This window comes from Mustela nigripes, chromosome 14, assembly GCF_022355385.1.
Source record: "Mustela nigripes isolate SB6536 chromosome 14, MUSNIG.SB6536, whole genome shotgun sequence".
NCBI classification, from domain to species: Eukaryota; Metazoa; Chordata; class Mammalia; order Carnivora; family Mustelidae; genus Mustela; species Mustela nigripes.
The window spans coordinates 16407118-16421859 of NC_081570.1; the positions used below are offsets into that span (position 1 = coordinate 16407118).

General features: G+C 54.6%; 1 protein-coding gene across 3 annotated transcripts in view; it reads left to right on the top strand.

Annotated features, from left to right (window-relative positions):
- EPHB2 (EPH receptor B2) overlaps nt 1-14742 on the top strand; it is a 181144-nt gene that overhangs the window by 137035 nt on the left and 29367 nt on the right. For all 3 annotated transcript variants that reach the window (XM_059376596.1, XM_059376597.1, XM_059376595.1), the window contains exons 4-5: nt 1011-1166; nt 2326-2661. In XM_059376596.1, coding sequence (XP_059232579.1) covers nt 1011-1166; nt 2326-2661 — 492 coding nt within the window. The remainder of the gene's footprint in view (nt 1-1010; nt 1167-2325; nt 2662-14742) is intronic.

Consider the following 14742-nt stretch of genomic DNA (forward strand, 5'->3'; position numbering starts at 1 on the left):
AAAGTGCAGGGCCTGGACCCCGGGTCTCCTGATGCCCAGCCCAGGGCTAGGGTAGTGTGGATTTGCACACAGGTCTGGCCATTGTTTGTAGAACCTAAGCCCTGAGCTTCAGGGCCTGAACCCACATCCTGAGCACCCTGCCAGAGCAGGGAAGAAGGCCAAAGCCCCTGGAACAGCCCAGATTGCCCAATGCCCCATCAAGTGCAAACACTTCCCTCCGCAGGCTGTCCCTGGTACTGCAGGCTCCCTTTGGTGGAATAAATTGCTCCAACCCCTTCTGTAATAACAGCCACTCTTCACTGGGCACCCTATACTGTGCCAGACCTCTTGCCATGTGCCTTACACACGGGACCAAATTCCCCCAGTGGCCTTCAGAAATGGGTCTTAGGATCATAATTTTACAAATAAGGAAACTGATTCTAAGCATGGTTTAGCCGGCCTGTCTATGGCCCCACAGCTAGCCCAAGGCCAAGCTGGAGCTCCAACCCAGGTCTACTTCCAAAGAGTGTTCTTTTCTGCTGTACTCCATCATGTTTCTATGTGGCCTGCGCTGTGCTAGGACTTTTCTAACGTAATCATCACGATCCTCTGGACGCTGGGGATCTAGTTACAAGAATCAGGACTCAGTCAGCCATCAGTGAGCAAGACTGGGCCCTGGTTCCTGCCCCAGACTTCTTCAGGGTCTTCAGAATAAGTCAGGAATGACCTTAGAAGCAGTGTCACAGCCAGCCTGGGAAAGGGGAAGAGGGATTGTTAGTGGCCTCTGATGAAGCCATAGACAGCTTCAGAGACAAGAAACCAGGCAGCCTGGAACCTTCTGGGCACAGATAGGACTGCCCTGTTGGAGCCTGGAGACCCTCAAGAGCCTTAGGAGATGGGAATTCCCAGCAGCTGCATGGCCCCTCCGTGATGCCGTGCAACCCCTCGGAGAGACCACACGGTCTCCCCATGCCTTGTGGCCCCCGACTCCTCATCTGGATTCCCCAGACTCTCCTTGTCTTTTCTCCCAGGTTGCCCATCTGGAACCTTCAAAGCCAACCAGGGGGACGAGGCCTGCACGCACTGTCCCATCAACAGCCGGACCACCTCGGAGGGGGCGACCAACTGTGTGTGCCGGAACGGCTACTACCGAGCCGACCTGGACCCCCTCGACATGCCGTGTACAAGTACGCTCGGGGTCCCGGGAGTGTGCGAGGGCCCCCTGCGTCCCGAGCCCCGCTACGGAAAGCTCGGAGCAGGGGGTGGGCCAGCGGCGGCCTGGCTCCAGCCAGCCTCTGCTGCTCGGGGAGCAGCCAGGCACCTGGCGGGAGGGGAAATGAAAAACTGGTTGGAAAGGGACCATCCTGGGGTCCTCGTGCTGCCAACGCACAGCGACCGTGGAGCTGGCATCTGGCTCCGTCCCTCCTCCTGCCAGTTGCGTGGAGCATGAAGTCAAGGTCTCGATTCACAAAGGGACGGTGAGTGGGAGGCTTGGCAGAAGGAGAACCAACACAGGTGGTGTCTGTGACAGAAAAGGCTGCCCAGTGTTCTAACCTGGCAGCGGCCGCCTGAATCTCAGGCCAAGGTTCTCTAAGAAAGGAGTGACGGGGAGGGCGATCTTACCACCCCTGTACAGACAGGAGCAGAATTCAGCTGCAAGCTCCAGAGAGCCGACCCCAGTGACTTAAACCATAGGACTTTATTCTCTCACATAGCAGAACCCCAAAGATAGGCAGTCCTGGAGATTGTGGCAAATCCACGGAGTTCTCTGGGATCTGGCTCGCTCTTTCTGGGCTGCCGTCCTCCGTGTGAGGTTCCTACGCTTTGGGGTTGCTGCATAGTCCAACATTGCTGCTGAAGCTCCGGCCATCACATACCTTCTAGAAAGAGGAAGAAGGAAAGGGACAAAGGAACATTTTATAACAGTCTCCTTTTAAGAAAAAGTCCTGACCGACAACTTCTACAGTGTGTCAGTGGCCAGCCCTTCCTCACAGGAGGCTAGGAAATTAGCCTTCTAGCTGGACATCTTGCCACCCTGAATAAAATTGGGTTCTGTTAAAGGAAAGAAGGGGAAAGAGATCTCGGGTGGGTATGCCCCCCAACACATGAAGACCAGCCCTTGTAACAGACACCAAGGAGGCTGGAGGCCAGGGGGAGAGTGTTAAGCAGATGTGCAGCATGATGAGAGTTATATTCTAGAAGCATCCCACAGGGGGACGGAGGGGAGAAGGGATTTGATGGAAACCTTGGGGGCCCTGGGCTAAAGCCAGGGCAGGGGGCAGAGAGCCGTCTCCTGGGAATGGACCTCCTTAGCCCCCACTGACCAACACCTCTCCCCACCCGCAGCCATTCCCTCCGCGCCCCAGGCGGTGATCTCCAGTGTCAACGAGACCTCCCTCATGCTGGAGTGGACCCCGCCCCGCGACTCAGGGGGCCGCGAGGACCTGGTCTACAACATCATCTGCAAGAGCTGTGGCTCGGGCCGCGGTGCCTGCACGCGCTGTGGGGACAACGTGCAGTACGCGCCGCGCCAGCTGGGCCTGACCGAGCCGCGCATCTACATCAGCGACTTGCTGGCGCACACGCAGTACACCTTCGAGATCCAGGCCGTGAACGGCGTCACCGACCAGAGCCCCTTCTCACCTCAGTTCGCCTCCGTGAACATCACCACCAACCAGGCAGGTAAGCGCTTCAGATGCCCGCTAAGGGGGAGCAGGGCCGTGAACCTGAACGGGTACCCTGCCGGCCCCGGTCAGGGCCTCCGTCCCCTCTGTGGAGTGGCTCCTGCTGCTCCGAGGCTGCGCTCGCCTGGGAGAGGACGCGTTACCCCTGCCTTGACGTGCGGTCATAGCAATTGCTGTTATTTGGCGAACATGCGCTGTTGAAGGCTCCCTCTGACAGGGGTGAGCAGTCCAGGCCTGTGGGCAGGTCGGATCCACTTGGAGACGCGGGGACCCAGGTTCTTCCGTTGGCGTCAGCCACCCTGAGGCACCAGGTGTGTCTGTCTGCAGGAAGGTGGGAGAGAGAGGGCCCAGGGAAGCAGGAGTGGAACCCATCCCTTCTGTGCATGGTCCCCTGGAAAGAACCTGGTCATGTGACCTTGCCAGGCCACAAAGGAGACTGGGCCATGTGGTCCTCTCCAGGTGGCGGTGGGGAGATGGTCAGTAGATATCCAGCAGTTTCCATAGACGCCTTCTGGGAGCCTTCCGCCCAACCCAGTCCCGCTCCAACAAGTTTTTCTCCCTCAGCTCATCTTTCCTCGTCCTTTCTGGTACGTTACACTGCCCTCCATCTTCTGCCTGCTTCCTTCATGGCAAATAAAGTTGCCAAACATCGCAGTCTCACTACTACTGTCATCCCTCTTCAGTCACACCTCTTAGGCTTCTGACCCCTTCTGTCCAGCGAGGCCACCATCCCCTGGGTCTCCTGTGACACTTCCCAGGCTCATCCCCAACCAAGGGCCACGAGATTTTCGAGGACCTCATGGTACCTGTGGAGTGTGCCCCTCAGTTATTCACTCAACAACCCTTGGCAAGCCCCTGCTGTGGGCATGGTCTGGACCCTGTCCAAGGAAGAGCCAAGGGAGGCCAGACTCCAGGAGAGAGGGTGAGTGGGCTACCCACCTCGTCTTTCAGATGTCAAGTGGGGCCCATACCATAAGTGCTCAGGGGATTCAGAGACAGAAGTCTAGGAAGGCTTCCTGGAGGAAGCAGGATTTGGCCTGAAGTTTAAAGGACCAATGAAATGTTTATGGGAGTAGTAGAAAGAAATGTCTTTTGAGAGTGAGAAAGCACGGGAACAAGGACATGGAAAGAGAGGGGCCAACCAGCTACACCTGGTTGAGGGGTGCTATCTATACGTGATCTCATTGCATACCCCTGGCCTCCTTGAGTAGGAGGCATCCATGTCCCCATTTTACAGATGATGCTCAGAAAAGTTGAGTCACAAAGCAGGAAGGGTAAGGGACAGGAATTAACCAGGTCTACCAGATTCCAATGCTTGGGTGCAATCCAGCATATGTTCAAGGAACCTTGAGGTGAGACTGTGGGTCTGATGGTACGTGTGAGTGAGCTCATTCGTAAGAATGTGTGGGTGTGTCACTCTATGTGTTTGGGTGACCATGTGTTTATGATTGGGATCGCATGTTCTGTGGCCATGTGGCTTCTTATTTATAAATGCATTCAAGAGCATGGGTGTGTCTGAAGCCGAGGGGCTTGGAACGGGATGTGTTGGAGCATGAATTTGTGTGTCTGAACGTGGCCCTGCCTGTCCATGTGTTTGTGTATGAGAAGGAGTGTGGTTTTGTTCCCGAGTGTTTGCGGTATTGCTGTGGTGGAGAGGACATAGTTGTGAGCGTGTGCCTGCTGTTCCTGCAGGGTCGTGGGTGCGTTTAAGCCTCCGCTCAGAGTGAGGTCCAGAAGGAGTTGACTCAAGGCAGGCAATGCGAGAGAACCCTCCGAAGCCAACAGCTGTTGGCAAAGACACCTAACAGATTACGAAGCCTCAGCTGGGAGGCTCTCCAGCTTGCCAGGGCCCTGAGGTAGGGAAGCCTAGGCTTCCAAGTCCTCTCCCAGGCTCTCGGGGAAAGGGGGAGGTGGGAGTTCTTTCTCTGGCTCTAGGGACCTCTTCTGCACCCATGTAGAAGTCCTGGGGGTAGAACTGTTTACTCAAGAAGCCTCAGCTTATTAGCAGCACGGGGTAGAATCTGGGCTGCTTGACAAGCTGGACCCTTCCTTTCTAGAGCTGGATATTCCCAGAGAATAAAGATGAGGCAGAGTGGAAGTGAGGGGCTTCCAGAAAGAAAAGTATGGGGTGTGGGGGAAGCCTCCGGATTGAAAGACAGAAGCAACAAAAACAAGCACTGGATTCAGATCTGGGTTTGAATTCCAACTTTGCCATTCATTTGCTGTGGGAATTCAGTGTATCAGTCAGTTATCACTACGATGATGCTGCATAACAAAACCACCCCAAACCTTAGTAGTTTACAACAATAAATATTTATTTTCTCACTCACTCATCTGTGGGGCAGCTAAGGTTTAGCTAATCTGCAGCAGGGCTCGCTGAGCTGGGCAGGACTCCAGAATGTGGGTTGGCTTCAGTCTGTTCCACATGTCTCCCATTCCCCTTGGACCCGCCGCCACCCAGGCTGGTTTCTGTCATGGTGAATGTTGGGAGCGCCAGCAACTGCGCCAAGCCATGACACACAAACACTTCTCTCTAATGCCTGTGGCGCAGTCACACACAGCAAATGAACCCTGCAGAGTGACTTGGCAAGGGGTGTCGGTACATAATCCTGTTCCAAGAGGCGGAACCGAGAAAAGTGATCCAACCCATCACACTCATGGAAAGCACTGCCTCCCTCGGGGCCTCAATTTTTCCACCACACTGTGCATCAGAACCCTGTGAGAGCTTCTCCAGAACATAGGTTCCTGGACCCCGCCCCAGACCTATGGAATCCGAATTCCAGGAGTGGGCCCTGGGCATCTGCATGTTTAATGAGGGGCCCAAGTGTTTCTTACTATTGGACAGATTTTGGAAACTCGGATCTAAGCCTGTGTATGCCCTCAAAGCCCTGAGGCTTTCTGGGTCATAAATACCCTTTCTCCCTCCTCTTTGTTTCAAGCCTCTAGATAAGCTAACTCTTTCTCAGATGGTCAGAGCCCAGCTGGGGACCATGCAACCTCACCATGCCCTCACCCTTTACCAGATGAGGAAACAGAGGCCCAGAGAGGTAGAGTCACCACTAAGTGTTCTCAACTGGGATTTAAACCCAGCACTATGGGACTGTAAGTCTACACTGGAGAAGAGGCGGATCTTGCCCTTGACACTTTATGCCCTCATTGGGAAGATGAGACACAACACAGCATCTACAATGCTGTGGCATAAATGAGGGCCCAAGGAGGTAGAAGGGAGGGGAGAGAGATCACAAGCAGAAGAGATCCTTACTTCCTGGAGAATGGGAGAATGGCAAATCTTGGAAGGCTTCCTGGAAGAAGAAGTATTTGAGTTTGACTCTGGAGAATGGAGACGCTTGTAAGAGACAGAGATGGAATCGTGCAGAGAGAAAGGTGTCCCAGGGGAGGGAAGTGCAGGAGGCAGGCTGGAGGGCGAGCTCTTTCTGTACTTCCTGAGCACAAGGTGCCTTCACACATGGTCCCTCTAGCTGGATTGCTTTTCTCTGCACCATTTTTTCAGACCTTAGCTCATCGTTACTGACCTTCTTCACCTGATCACCCCCCACACACACCATGGCCCTCAAGCCTCCCTGGTTGGGATTTTAGCCTTATGTCTTTGATCCTGTCCTTCCCGTCTGTCTCCCCCGCCATCGGCATGTGGTGGTACACAATGGGTCTGCTTTTCCTTACTTACCACGGTTTTCCCGGCACCTGGCCAGGGGCGCACCACAGCAAATGCTCAGTGAACATTTGCAGAAGGGCTCAGAGAAGCGTGGAGTGAGGTGGGGTGTAGAGAGGTACCACAGGCTGGAAAGCAAAGCTGGGGACTTGATTTCCAGACAGATGCATTCAGTGGTCGGTTTTAATCAGACCCTAAAATGCAATATATAAATATCTAGCTCATTGCCTTAAAAGGAAAAAGTATTCCTTTTGGGCAAGTGACTGGGCCTTGCTCACACTCCCTTGGCACTCACCGGGGCCAGAGCTGTCTTCTGACATCATAAAGCCATCAGGCCACCTCCGAACCACACTCCGCCGTTCCAGGACGCCTTTCCACCCCGTATTCCTGCGTCCTCTCAGGGGCCCCTGGAGAAAGGATGCCAGGCTGGGCCGCACATCCCCACTTGACAGAGGAGGAAACGGGCGTGGGGAGGGGTCAAGCACGTGCCCGGGCTCACTCGCTGGGAAGGGGCAGACCCAGGATTCAGTCTGCTGTCCAGAGTCTCTGGTCCTTGACACAAACCAACCAAACAACACAGGGGTTGGGAGGGAGGAGGCAAGCCTCAGAATGGGCTCCAGAAGAAATGCCCTCCTCTCCGAGGTGGTAGCATTTAAGCCGAGATCGAAATCACAAAACAGAGACAGCCACACAGACCGGGGTTGGTGGGGTGGGCACGTGCGGCATTTGAGTAACGTGGGGCTTGTCCTCCGGGCCGCGCCCAGTCCTCTTGGCCGGCCTCCAGGGCTGCAGCAGACACGGTCTCACCCAGAGCAAGCTCGGGGCAGCCGCACCTCTGCCCAGTTCCAGCAGGGCCGGGGAGGGTCTGGGTTTGGGAATCTGGCAAATAAACCTGGCTTTGACTCAAGCCTGGCTGCTCACTGGCACACAGCCTTCGACAAGTCACTTAGCCCACGTCTGAATGCCTCTCCTCGCGAGCGTCCCCACCCCTCCTCACGGGACTGCTGGGAGGCTTTGGGCTCAGGTCTCAAGGTGCCTCCCGGGCTGCCTGGTACACGCAGGCGGTCAGAAAGGCGATCATTCTGTATTCCCCCAAATCATGACAATGGCCCCCAAGTAGCAGGTGTTTCCTACGTGCCAGACAACATCCCCGGTCCTTGACGATGAGCCTTCACGACGATGCTATGGGGTGGGCCCTATTATCCTGTCTCACGGGGAAGGAAAATGAGGCATCGAGAGTTAAGTGACTTGTCCCCGGGCACCAGGCAGGCACTGGTGGAATAGTTCTAGCACCACATTCTTGGGGCCCCGTGCTGGCCAGACACGCCTTCTGCAGAGGTGAGGGAGGCTGTGAACGGGGCCTGCGCGAGCCACAGCCCCCGCTGGCAAAGGCAGTCTTTGGCATCACCTGTGCTGAATAAGAGATCGACTAGTTAGGAAGGTCCCCTGTCGTCCTGTCCTCATGGGGCGTGTGGGCAAAAAAGGCATCACCTGTGCTGGGCTCAGCCTTCTCTTCCAGCACGGGCCTCTTTGCTATGTGACCAGGCTGCATGGGAGGCTCTGCTTCTCCCAGCCTCGGGGCACCGATCTGTCCTTCCCGCTGTGCCGGAGGGAGGCGGGATCAGCGACAACGGAGACAGAGCACCCAGCACGTAGTTCGTGGGTGAGACGCGGCATCCAGGCCTCAAGAGAAACCAGGTGTCTTCATTTCCTCTTGCTGCTGTAACCAAATGCTGCAGACTTAGCAACTTAGCACGAGCCTCGGTTCCTGCCTCCCGGCTCTGTAGGGCGGGAGACTCGTCTGGATCTCCCCAGCCCAAATCATGCTGTGGGCAGGTGGTGTTCCTTTCTGACAGCTCTAAGGGAGGATCCGTTTCCTTGCTTGTTCAGGTGTTAGCAGAGCTCGGGGCCACGGGATGGTAGGAGTGAAGTGCCCCTGTCCTTGCCAACTGGCCACTGCCATTGGCCCACGGGGCCCTCTTTCCAGTCCTTGCCCCTGGCTCCTGAATCTCAGAAGCTACAATGGAGTTCAAGCCCTCTCTACGCTCCAGTCCTCTGGGTCTCTGACTCTGGGCTAGGAAAGCTTCTCCTCCTTTAAGGACTCAGCAGATTATACTGGGTCTACCTTGATAATCCAGGAAAATCTCCCCATCTCGAGAACCATAACCTTAATCACATCTGCGAAGCCCTTTTGCTGTGTAAGGTCCCATATTCACAGATTCTGGGATCAGAATGTGGACATCTCAAGGGGGGCATTAGTCTGCCTGTTGTAGAAGGTAACATAAGCCAAACTAAAGCACGTTAGCATGGTCAGGGGCCCTGGAGTTCAAACCTCTCTTTTTCATAAAGAGGTAAACAGAGGCCCAGAGAGGTTCCTAAGTGGCTGTCCGAAATGACACAGGTCGTGGCAGAGCCAGTCTCCAAAGCCCTGGGCAGGCATCGCAGCCCCCCGTCCAGGACTCCACTCCACATGGCTTTTCCATGGAAAGACTTTCAACTTTCCAAAGCCCCTTCTGCCAGCTCATTCGCCTCTGATCCTCCCGCCCTCCTGGGGGGCAGGTATATAGCGGCTCAGTCTGTAGAGCTCGCAGGAGCGTGTACTCACCTACTCCTCTCCCTGGAGGCCAAGAGGATCAGAAGGGGATATCGGCCAAGAGAGCCCCCGGTGAGACCCAGGCTGGGAGAAATGAAGAGAGAGGAAGAGGGCACTTTCGTCCCCAGGCCAAGCCCTCCACACGCACCAGCCTCTTTGATCCAGCCTCGAGTCTCAGTTAAGATTGAGTTTGGCTGCATAGAACTGGAAGAAAGATAACAGATAGCAGCTGCCCCAGTAACGCTGTTGGACAATCAACCACAACATCAACAGCAGAAAAGCAAGAGGAATTTTTTTTATCACATGGTCTCTGGATCGGCCGGGTGGGTCCTGGTGGGGGGATACATTCATAGGTTTGCGCTCCCATCGACTCTGGGTCACTCAGCAGATCTTTGGATATTTTCAGGGCTTTGTTGCATATTTGGGGTTGGCTGCTGTCGGATGGTCAGAACGGGCCTGGCTGGGACCACTAGGGCAACAACTTGGTTCTGCAAATCTCTAGGTCAGCCTAGGCGTGTTCTTGTGGCAACCACGGGGAACCAGACAGCCAGCAGACGTGCACAAGGGCTTGTCCAGCCTCCGCTCAGATCATGTTTGCCAGTATCCCATTGGCCAAGGCCAATCACGTGGCTCAGCCCAGAGCTGGGGGGCAGGATGACACAAGTTATAGGGCAAAGAGTGAAGGTACAAGGGAGTGATTAATAATTCAATCAGTCTACCGTAGTGGCTTAGACAAAATGGAAGCTTGTTTTTCTTCTATGTCAAGGATGTCAGAAGGTGGGAGTTTGGGTACCTCCGTGGAATCATCAGGGATCCAGGCTCCCCTGTACACAGCTTCTGGTCCTTATGGACCAAAATGGCTAGGAGAGCTCCAGCTATCACATCCATGTCCCGGGCAGCAGAATGGAAGAAGGAGCGTGAGAAGTTCCTTCCCTTTAAGAGAGACTTCCTGGAAATCCCACATATTACGTTACCTTTATATCTCATTGGCAGTCCTCTTGTCACATGGCCACTTGTAGCTACCAGAGAGTTTGGGGAAAATATAGTCTTTTATTGGGCCTAATGTGCCCAGCTAAGAACCAAGATTTTGTAAATGTGGGAAAGAATGGGTATGTGGGCAGGCAGAAAGTCATGTCTGCCACATCCCATGTGACAGGTGAGAAAAAAAGGCTGAGAGAGGAAAGTGACTGGCCCGCGGTCACACGGTCGCCAGGGCATAAGAGAGCTGGGATCTGAACCCTGGATCCTGTGTCTTCTCCTTCCACCAGCACCAGCACCACCACCACTCAGCTACTCACAGTACTGCTTATGGGTCTGAGTGCCCAGGGATGCCTGGCTGGCTCAGTCAGAGTGTGACTCTTGATCTCAGGGTCGTGAGTTCGAGCCCCACATTGGATGCAGAGATCACTTAAGATAAATAAGTAAAATGAAAAAAAAAAAAGAGAGAGAGAGATTCAAAAGATTCTGAGCAGCCCAGACAGCTCCATATGGCAGACATCCCCCAGCCCTGACTCTGGACTGAAGCCTATGCTAAGCATTTGACCTGCAGGTTTTCATTTAAACTTCCAACATCCATGCCCTGTCCCTGTTCTATACAGGAGAAGCTGAGGCACTGAAGGGTGAGATATGTTGCCTGGGCTACCTGATCTGAAGCTCAGGTTCTTACCATCTTGCTAGTCCAGGTGCTGGGGTAGGACTGGGTCCCATCCAACAGCCACAGGTAAGATCAAGGCCATCCAGCATCCCACGGGCAGGTGGGCCATTGGATGTATCTGTAGTACCAAGCCCAGAGCCTGACCTTAACCTGCTCTGATCATACACAGGGTTCAGGCCAAGTAACCAGGGAGTATGAACAACTCGGGCTATAGAATCAGACAGACCTGGGTCCCAATCCCGCCCATGAGCTGAGGTACCTCAGGCAGGAGACTTGACCTGACTCTCACTTTCCTCGTCTGTGAAACGGGCGTGATTAACCTCACTCCATCTGCTTGCACAGCCTCTGGAAGGTGCGGTTCAATCTAAGCCAAATCAAGGGATGAATGAATGAGCAGATGAACAGCCACCCAAGACAGGAACTTTTCTCGGGTTCAAGGAAAAAGACAGTATCTCCTAGACCTGACTTCTCTTGCTTTAGGGTTTTTTCCCACAAAAAAAATTTTTGTTCCACAACTTCCTACTTCCAAAAGACATTAATAGCTATTATGTGAAAAAGGGTTTCCGCAGCCAAATGAGACCTTAGCTGCCAGGTTAACTGGGTCTCTCCCTTGCAGGACTTCTCAGAGCCTTGAACAAAGGAGGGTATCGGGTGGGTCTCACAAGCAGGGTTCTAGAACACTCTGTGTTTCTCTACCTTTCTTGGCCACAGAACTCCTTTTCTTCGTAGCAAAGTGCCACCGTGAAACCAGTTCTCAGCTTTTCCTTTTTTTCCACCCAAGCAGCACAAATGTTTGGTCCAATCAGAAAGAAACAAAGCCCATTTTCTGGAAGCATTTTATTTGTGGAACTTCTGTTGTGACAGTTAGGATCAGGTTACAGCTGGATCAGAATTGCAGCTGGATCGTCAGGAGTTTACTGCATTGCTAACAGTCAAAACAGCGACCCTGTTACCAACCGGAAATGTCAGGAGTCTTGTCGCGGGCGAAGTGCTCGTGTTGTAGATCCTGGAGCATTCACGCGCAGTTGGGATGCAGGATTGCATCGTGTCGTGGGCCGGCGGGTCGGCGAGAGGCTCCAGGCCTCCGCAGCAGGTCACATCACCGGTGGGGCTCAGGGTTGAGGGAGAGTGAAAGGTTAGTGCCCATCACACAAACTGCCCTGCCTGAAGCCGCTGCTCCACGCTCCAGCCCCCAAGGTCAGTGACTCAGCCAGGTTCCCGAAGGTGCTAGAAAAGGAGAGAACCTGCCCTTCTTTCTCTCCTTCCTTCCTCCAGTACTATGGATAAGTGCTTACTCTGAGCCACACGCTGCCACACTGTGTCAGGCACCAGGGATAAGGGATTGAACAAGAGAGTTCAGGTCGCTGTTGACACTGCAAAGCCAAGAAAGCCGCTGTGGGACAGCAGGTGATGGGAGGGGGTGGGTGGTCGGGGAGGGCTCTCCGAGGGGGCCATGGAGATCTGGTGGGGAAGGGGCATCTGGGCAGAAAGACCGTGGGGCCAAGGCCTTGAGCAGAGAATGATGACCTTGGTGTGATTGGGAACAGAAGGATGGCCAGTGGGGACAGTGCTTAGGAGAGGAAGGGCACGTGCGGAGGTGTTGGGTGGCAAGCAGGTGGGCCCAGAGGCCATGTGGAGCGTCTGGGTGTTATTCAGGGGGCGGTGGGAAGTCACGGCGGGCTGTCGACAGCAGTGACACTGTCACAGAGGCAGCAGGATCTGAGACTGCGCCTTGAGGTGGGGGACTCACACTGCCAACACCCAGCGACTTCTCCCTCCTCCTGCAAGCTCCTGGGGTCTTCTGACTGGTGAAAGGGTAAAGGCCGAGTACTCTCGGCGGTCTCCTTCCTGCCTTGGAGCTCCGGGAGACGAAGCTGAGCAGAGCCCTAACCCCCACCCTCTAGAGGCGGCCAGGATCACGGGCCTCCTGTCTTCCTGCCCGTCAATGTCTCCTCGTCCCTCGTCCTAGTCCCTCCTCATTCAAGCCCTTCATGCCCAGAGGGGGAAACGGAGGCACATCCGGAAGGCTACTTCCCCAAGTCTTGGCTAATGAAGGGACTGGACACTCTCTCTGGGCTCGCTGGGGGCAGAGCAGGGCCCCTGACCACCTGCTCCAGCCAAGCCGGCCTCCCCTTCCCCTCTCGGCCACAAGCCTCTTTTGTACTTGCTCCCTGGGGTTCCATCTCCTTGCAGGGGTCACGGGGCACCGCTGACCCCAGCCCCCTGCCGGCGTGCCCGGCTGGTAATTGAAAATACCAGAATTCCCTGCAGACCAACTTGCAGGGAAACATGATACCCCAGGGTGGGCGGTGGATGGCAGAGGGATGGAGAACATCCAGCTGTTCCCTTTTCTCCTGCATTAATCCCCCCGGATTCCAGGAGAAAGGCCAGCCCTGCTTGGCCCCCACGGGCCCGCCTTGATCATCTTCCCAGCAAATGCCGCCTCCTTGCCACGCCCAGGGTGACGGGGCTTATGGGATCAGAGCCCGGGTGAGCTGCCTGTAACCCAAGCCTGCCAGCTAAGCCCACCGAGCCCAGACCCCCATGGCTGTGTGGGTCCTGCCCCCACCAACAGCTGAGCTCCTGGAGCCGAGGCGGACTGGGTGGCGGTGAGTGAGGTGAGTCAGCGGGAGCCGGGCGGAATGCGTTTGCAGCAACAGTATGGGAGCTGGACCAGAGTGTCCTCAGAGGCCCTCGGATGTCCACTGGTTTCCAGACCTCCCTGCTCAGCCTATACCAGCTGCAGCCAACAGAGGGAAGGATGCGCTGGACTTGAGTGGGCCGGGGTTCAAATCCCAGCTCCACTGCCTACTAACTGTGTAACACTGGCAAGCTACATCACTTCCGTGCCTCCATTTCCTCATCTGTAAAATGGGTATAATAATAATACCCGCCTCATGGGGTCCATATGAGTGTCAAAGGAGTTCAGTATGTAAAGCGTCTGGAAAAGCGCCTGGCACAGAGTGAATAAGTAGGTGTTAGGGGTTGGCCTTTGTTTTGTTTTTCTGCAGGGCATCCTGGGGCACACAGATGCTGTCAAGATGACAAGTTTTTATCTGAGGAGGAGTTTGCCTACGGCAGTCCTTCTGTGGCTCCCCAGGGCCTTCAGGACAGGGCAGGCTCCTGGGCAGCCTCAGCCTGGCACCTCCCCTACAACTTCTTATATCCTACCACAGGCTCTAGAAGTTCTGCCTGGGCAGATGAGAGGGCCAGTCTCTACAGGAGCCGGGCTGTGAGAAACAGTGTGGGGGGGTAGAAAATATACTTGCCCAAGATTCAGCTGGTGTAGGCTCTAAGAGTCAGCCCCTAGCTGCTGTGGGACCTTGGACGAGTCACCTTCCTTCTCTGGTCCTGGATCCATTCATTACTCCTCAAAGTGTGGTCCACACACCAGCAATGTCAGCATCCCTCAGGAGCTTATTAGAACTACAGATCCTCAGGCCCAGCCTTACTGAATAAGAATCTTGGGGTTCGGGGCTGCTGAGCCCAGCAAAGTGAGTTTTAACAAAGGTTATCTCCCTAGGCCCTCTCAAGTTTGCAAAGTGCACTAATCATTAGGAACACGTTCTGCCACTTTTCTTCACAGGGAAAGAAGTGAAGGGAATGGCGTGGCCCCTTCTTAGGCCTGGATCACTTTGGCTGAGTCCTGACCCGGGGGCTTGGACCCGGGAGCTCGGACCCGGCACCTCCAGCCTGGAGAGCCAATCATTGTGTGAAACAAATAGGCTTTCTTCCGTTAGAGCCTGAGCCCCTGGAAGGCAGGGACCTAAGAGGTTCCTCTCTTGAGCCCCAGAACGTCATGGTCATGCTGGCCTCACAGCCACTCTGTGAACTGAAATACTTTTTCCAGCCTTATTGAGATACTATTGACAAATAACATGAAAGTGTAAGGTATACGATGGGATGTCTGAATAAATGTGTATTTTGTAAAATGATTACAGCAGAATAGTTAGTTCACACCTCCCTCCTTCCACGTAATGGCCGTTTTTTGGTGTGTGGTTCTAACATTTAAGATCTACTCTCTTAATAACTTACAATTACACAGTGCGGTATTGTTTCCTACAGTCACCTTGCTGTCGGTTAGCTCCCCGAACTGACTCTTCTTACAGCTGGAAGTTTGTACCCTTAGACCAGCATCTCCCCCTTTCCCCCAGCCCACAGC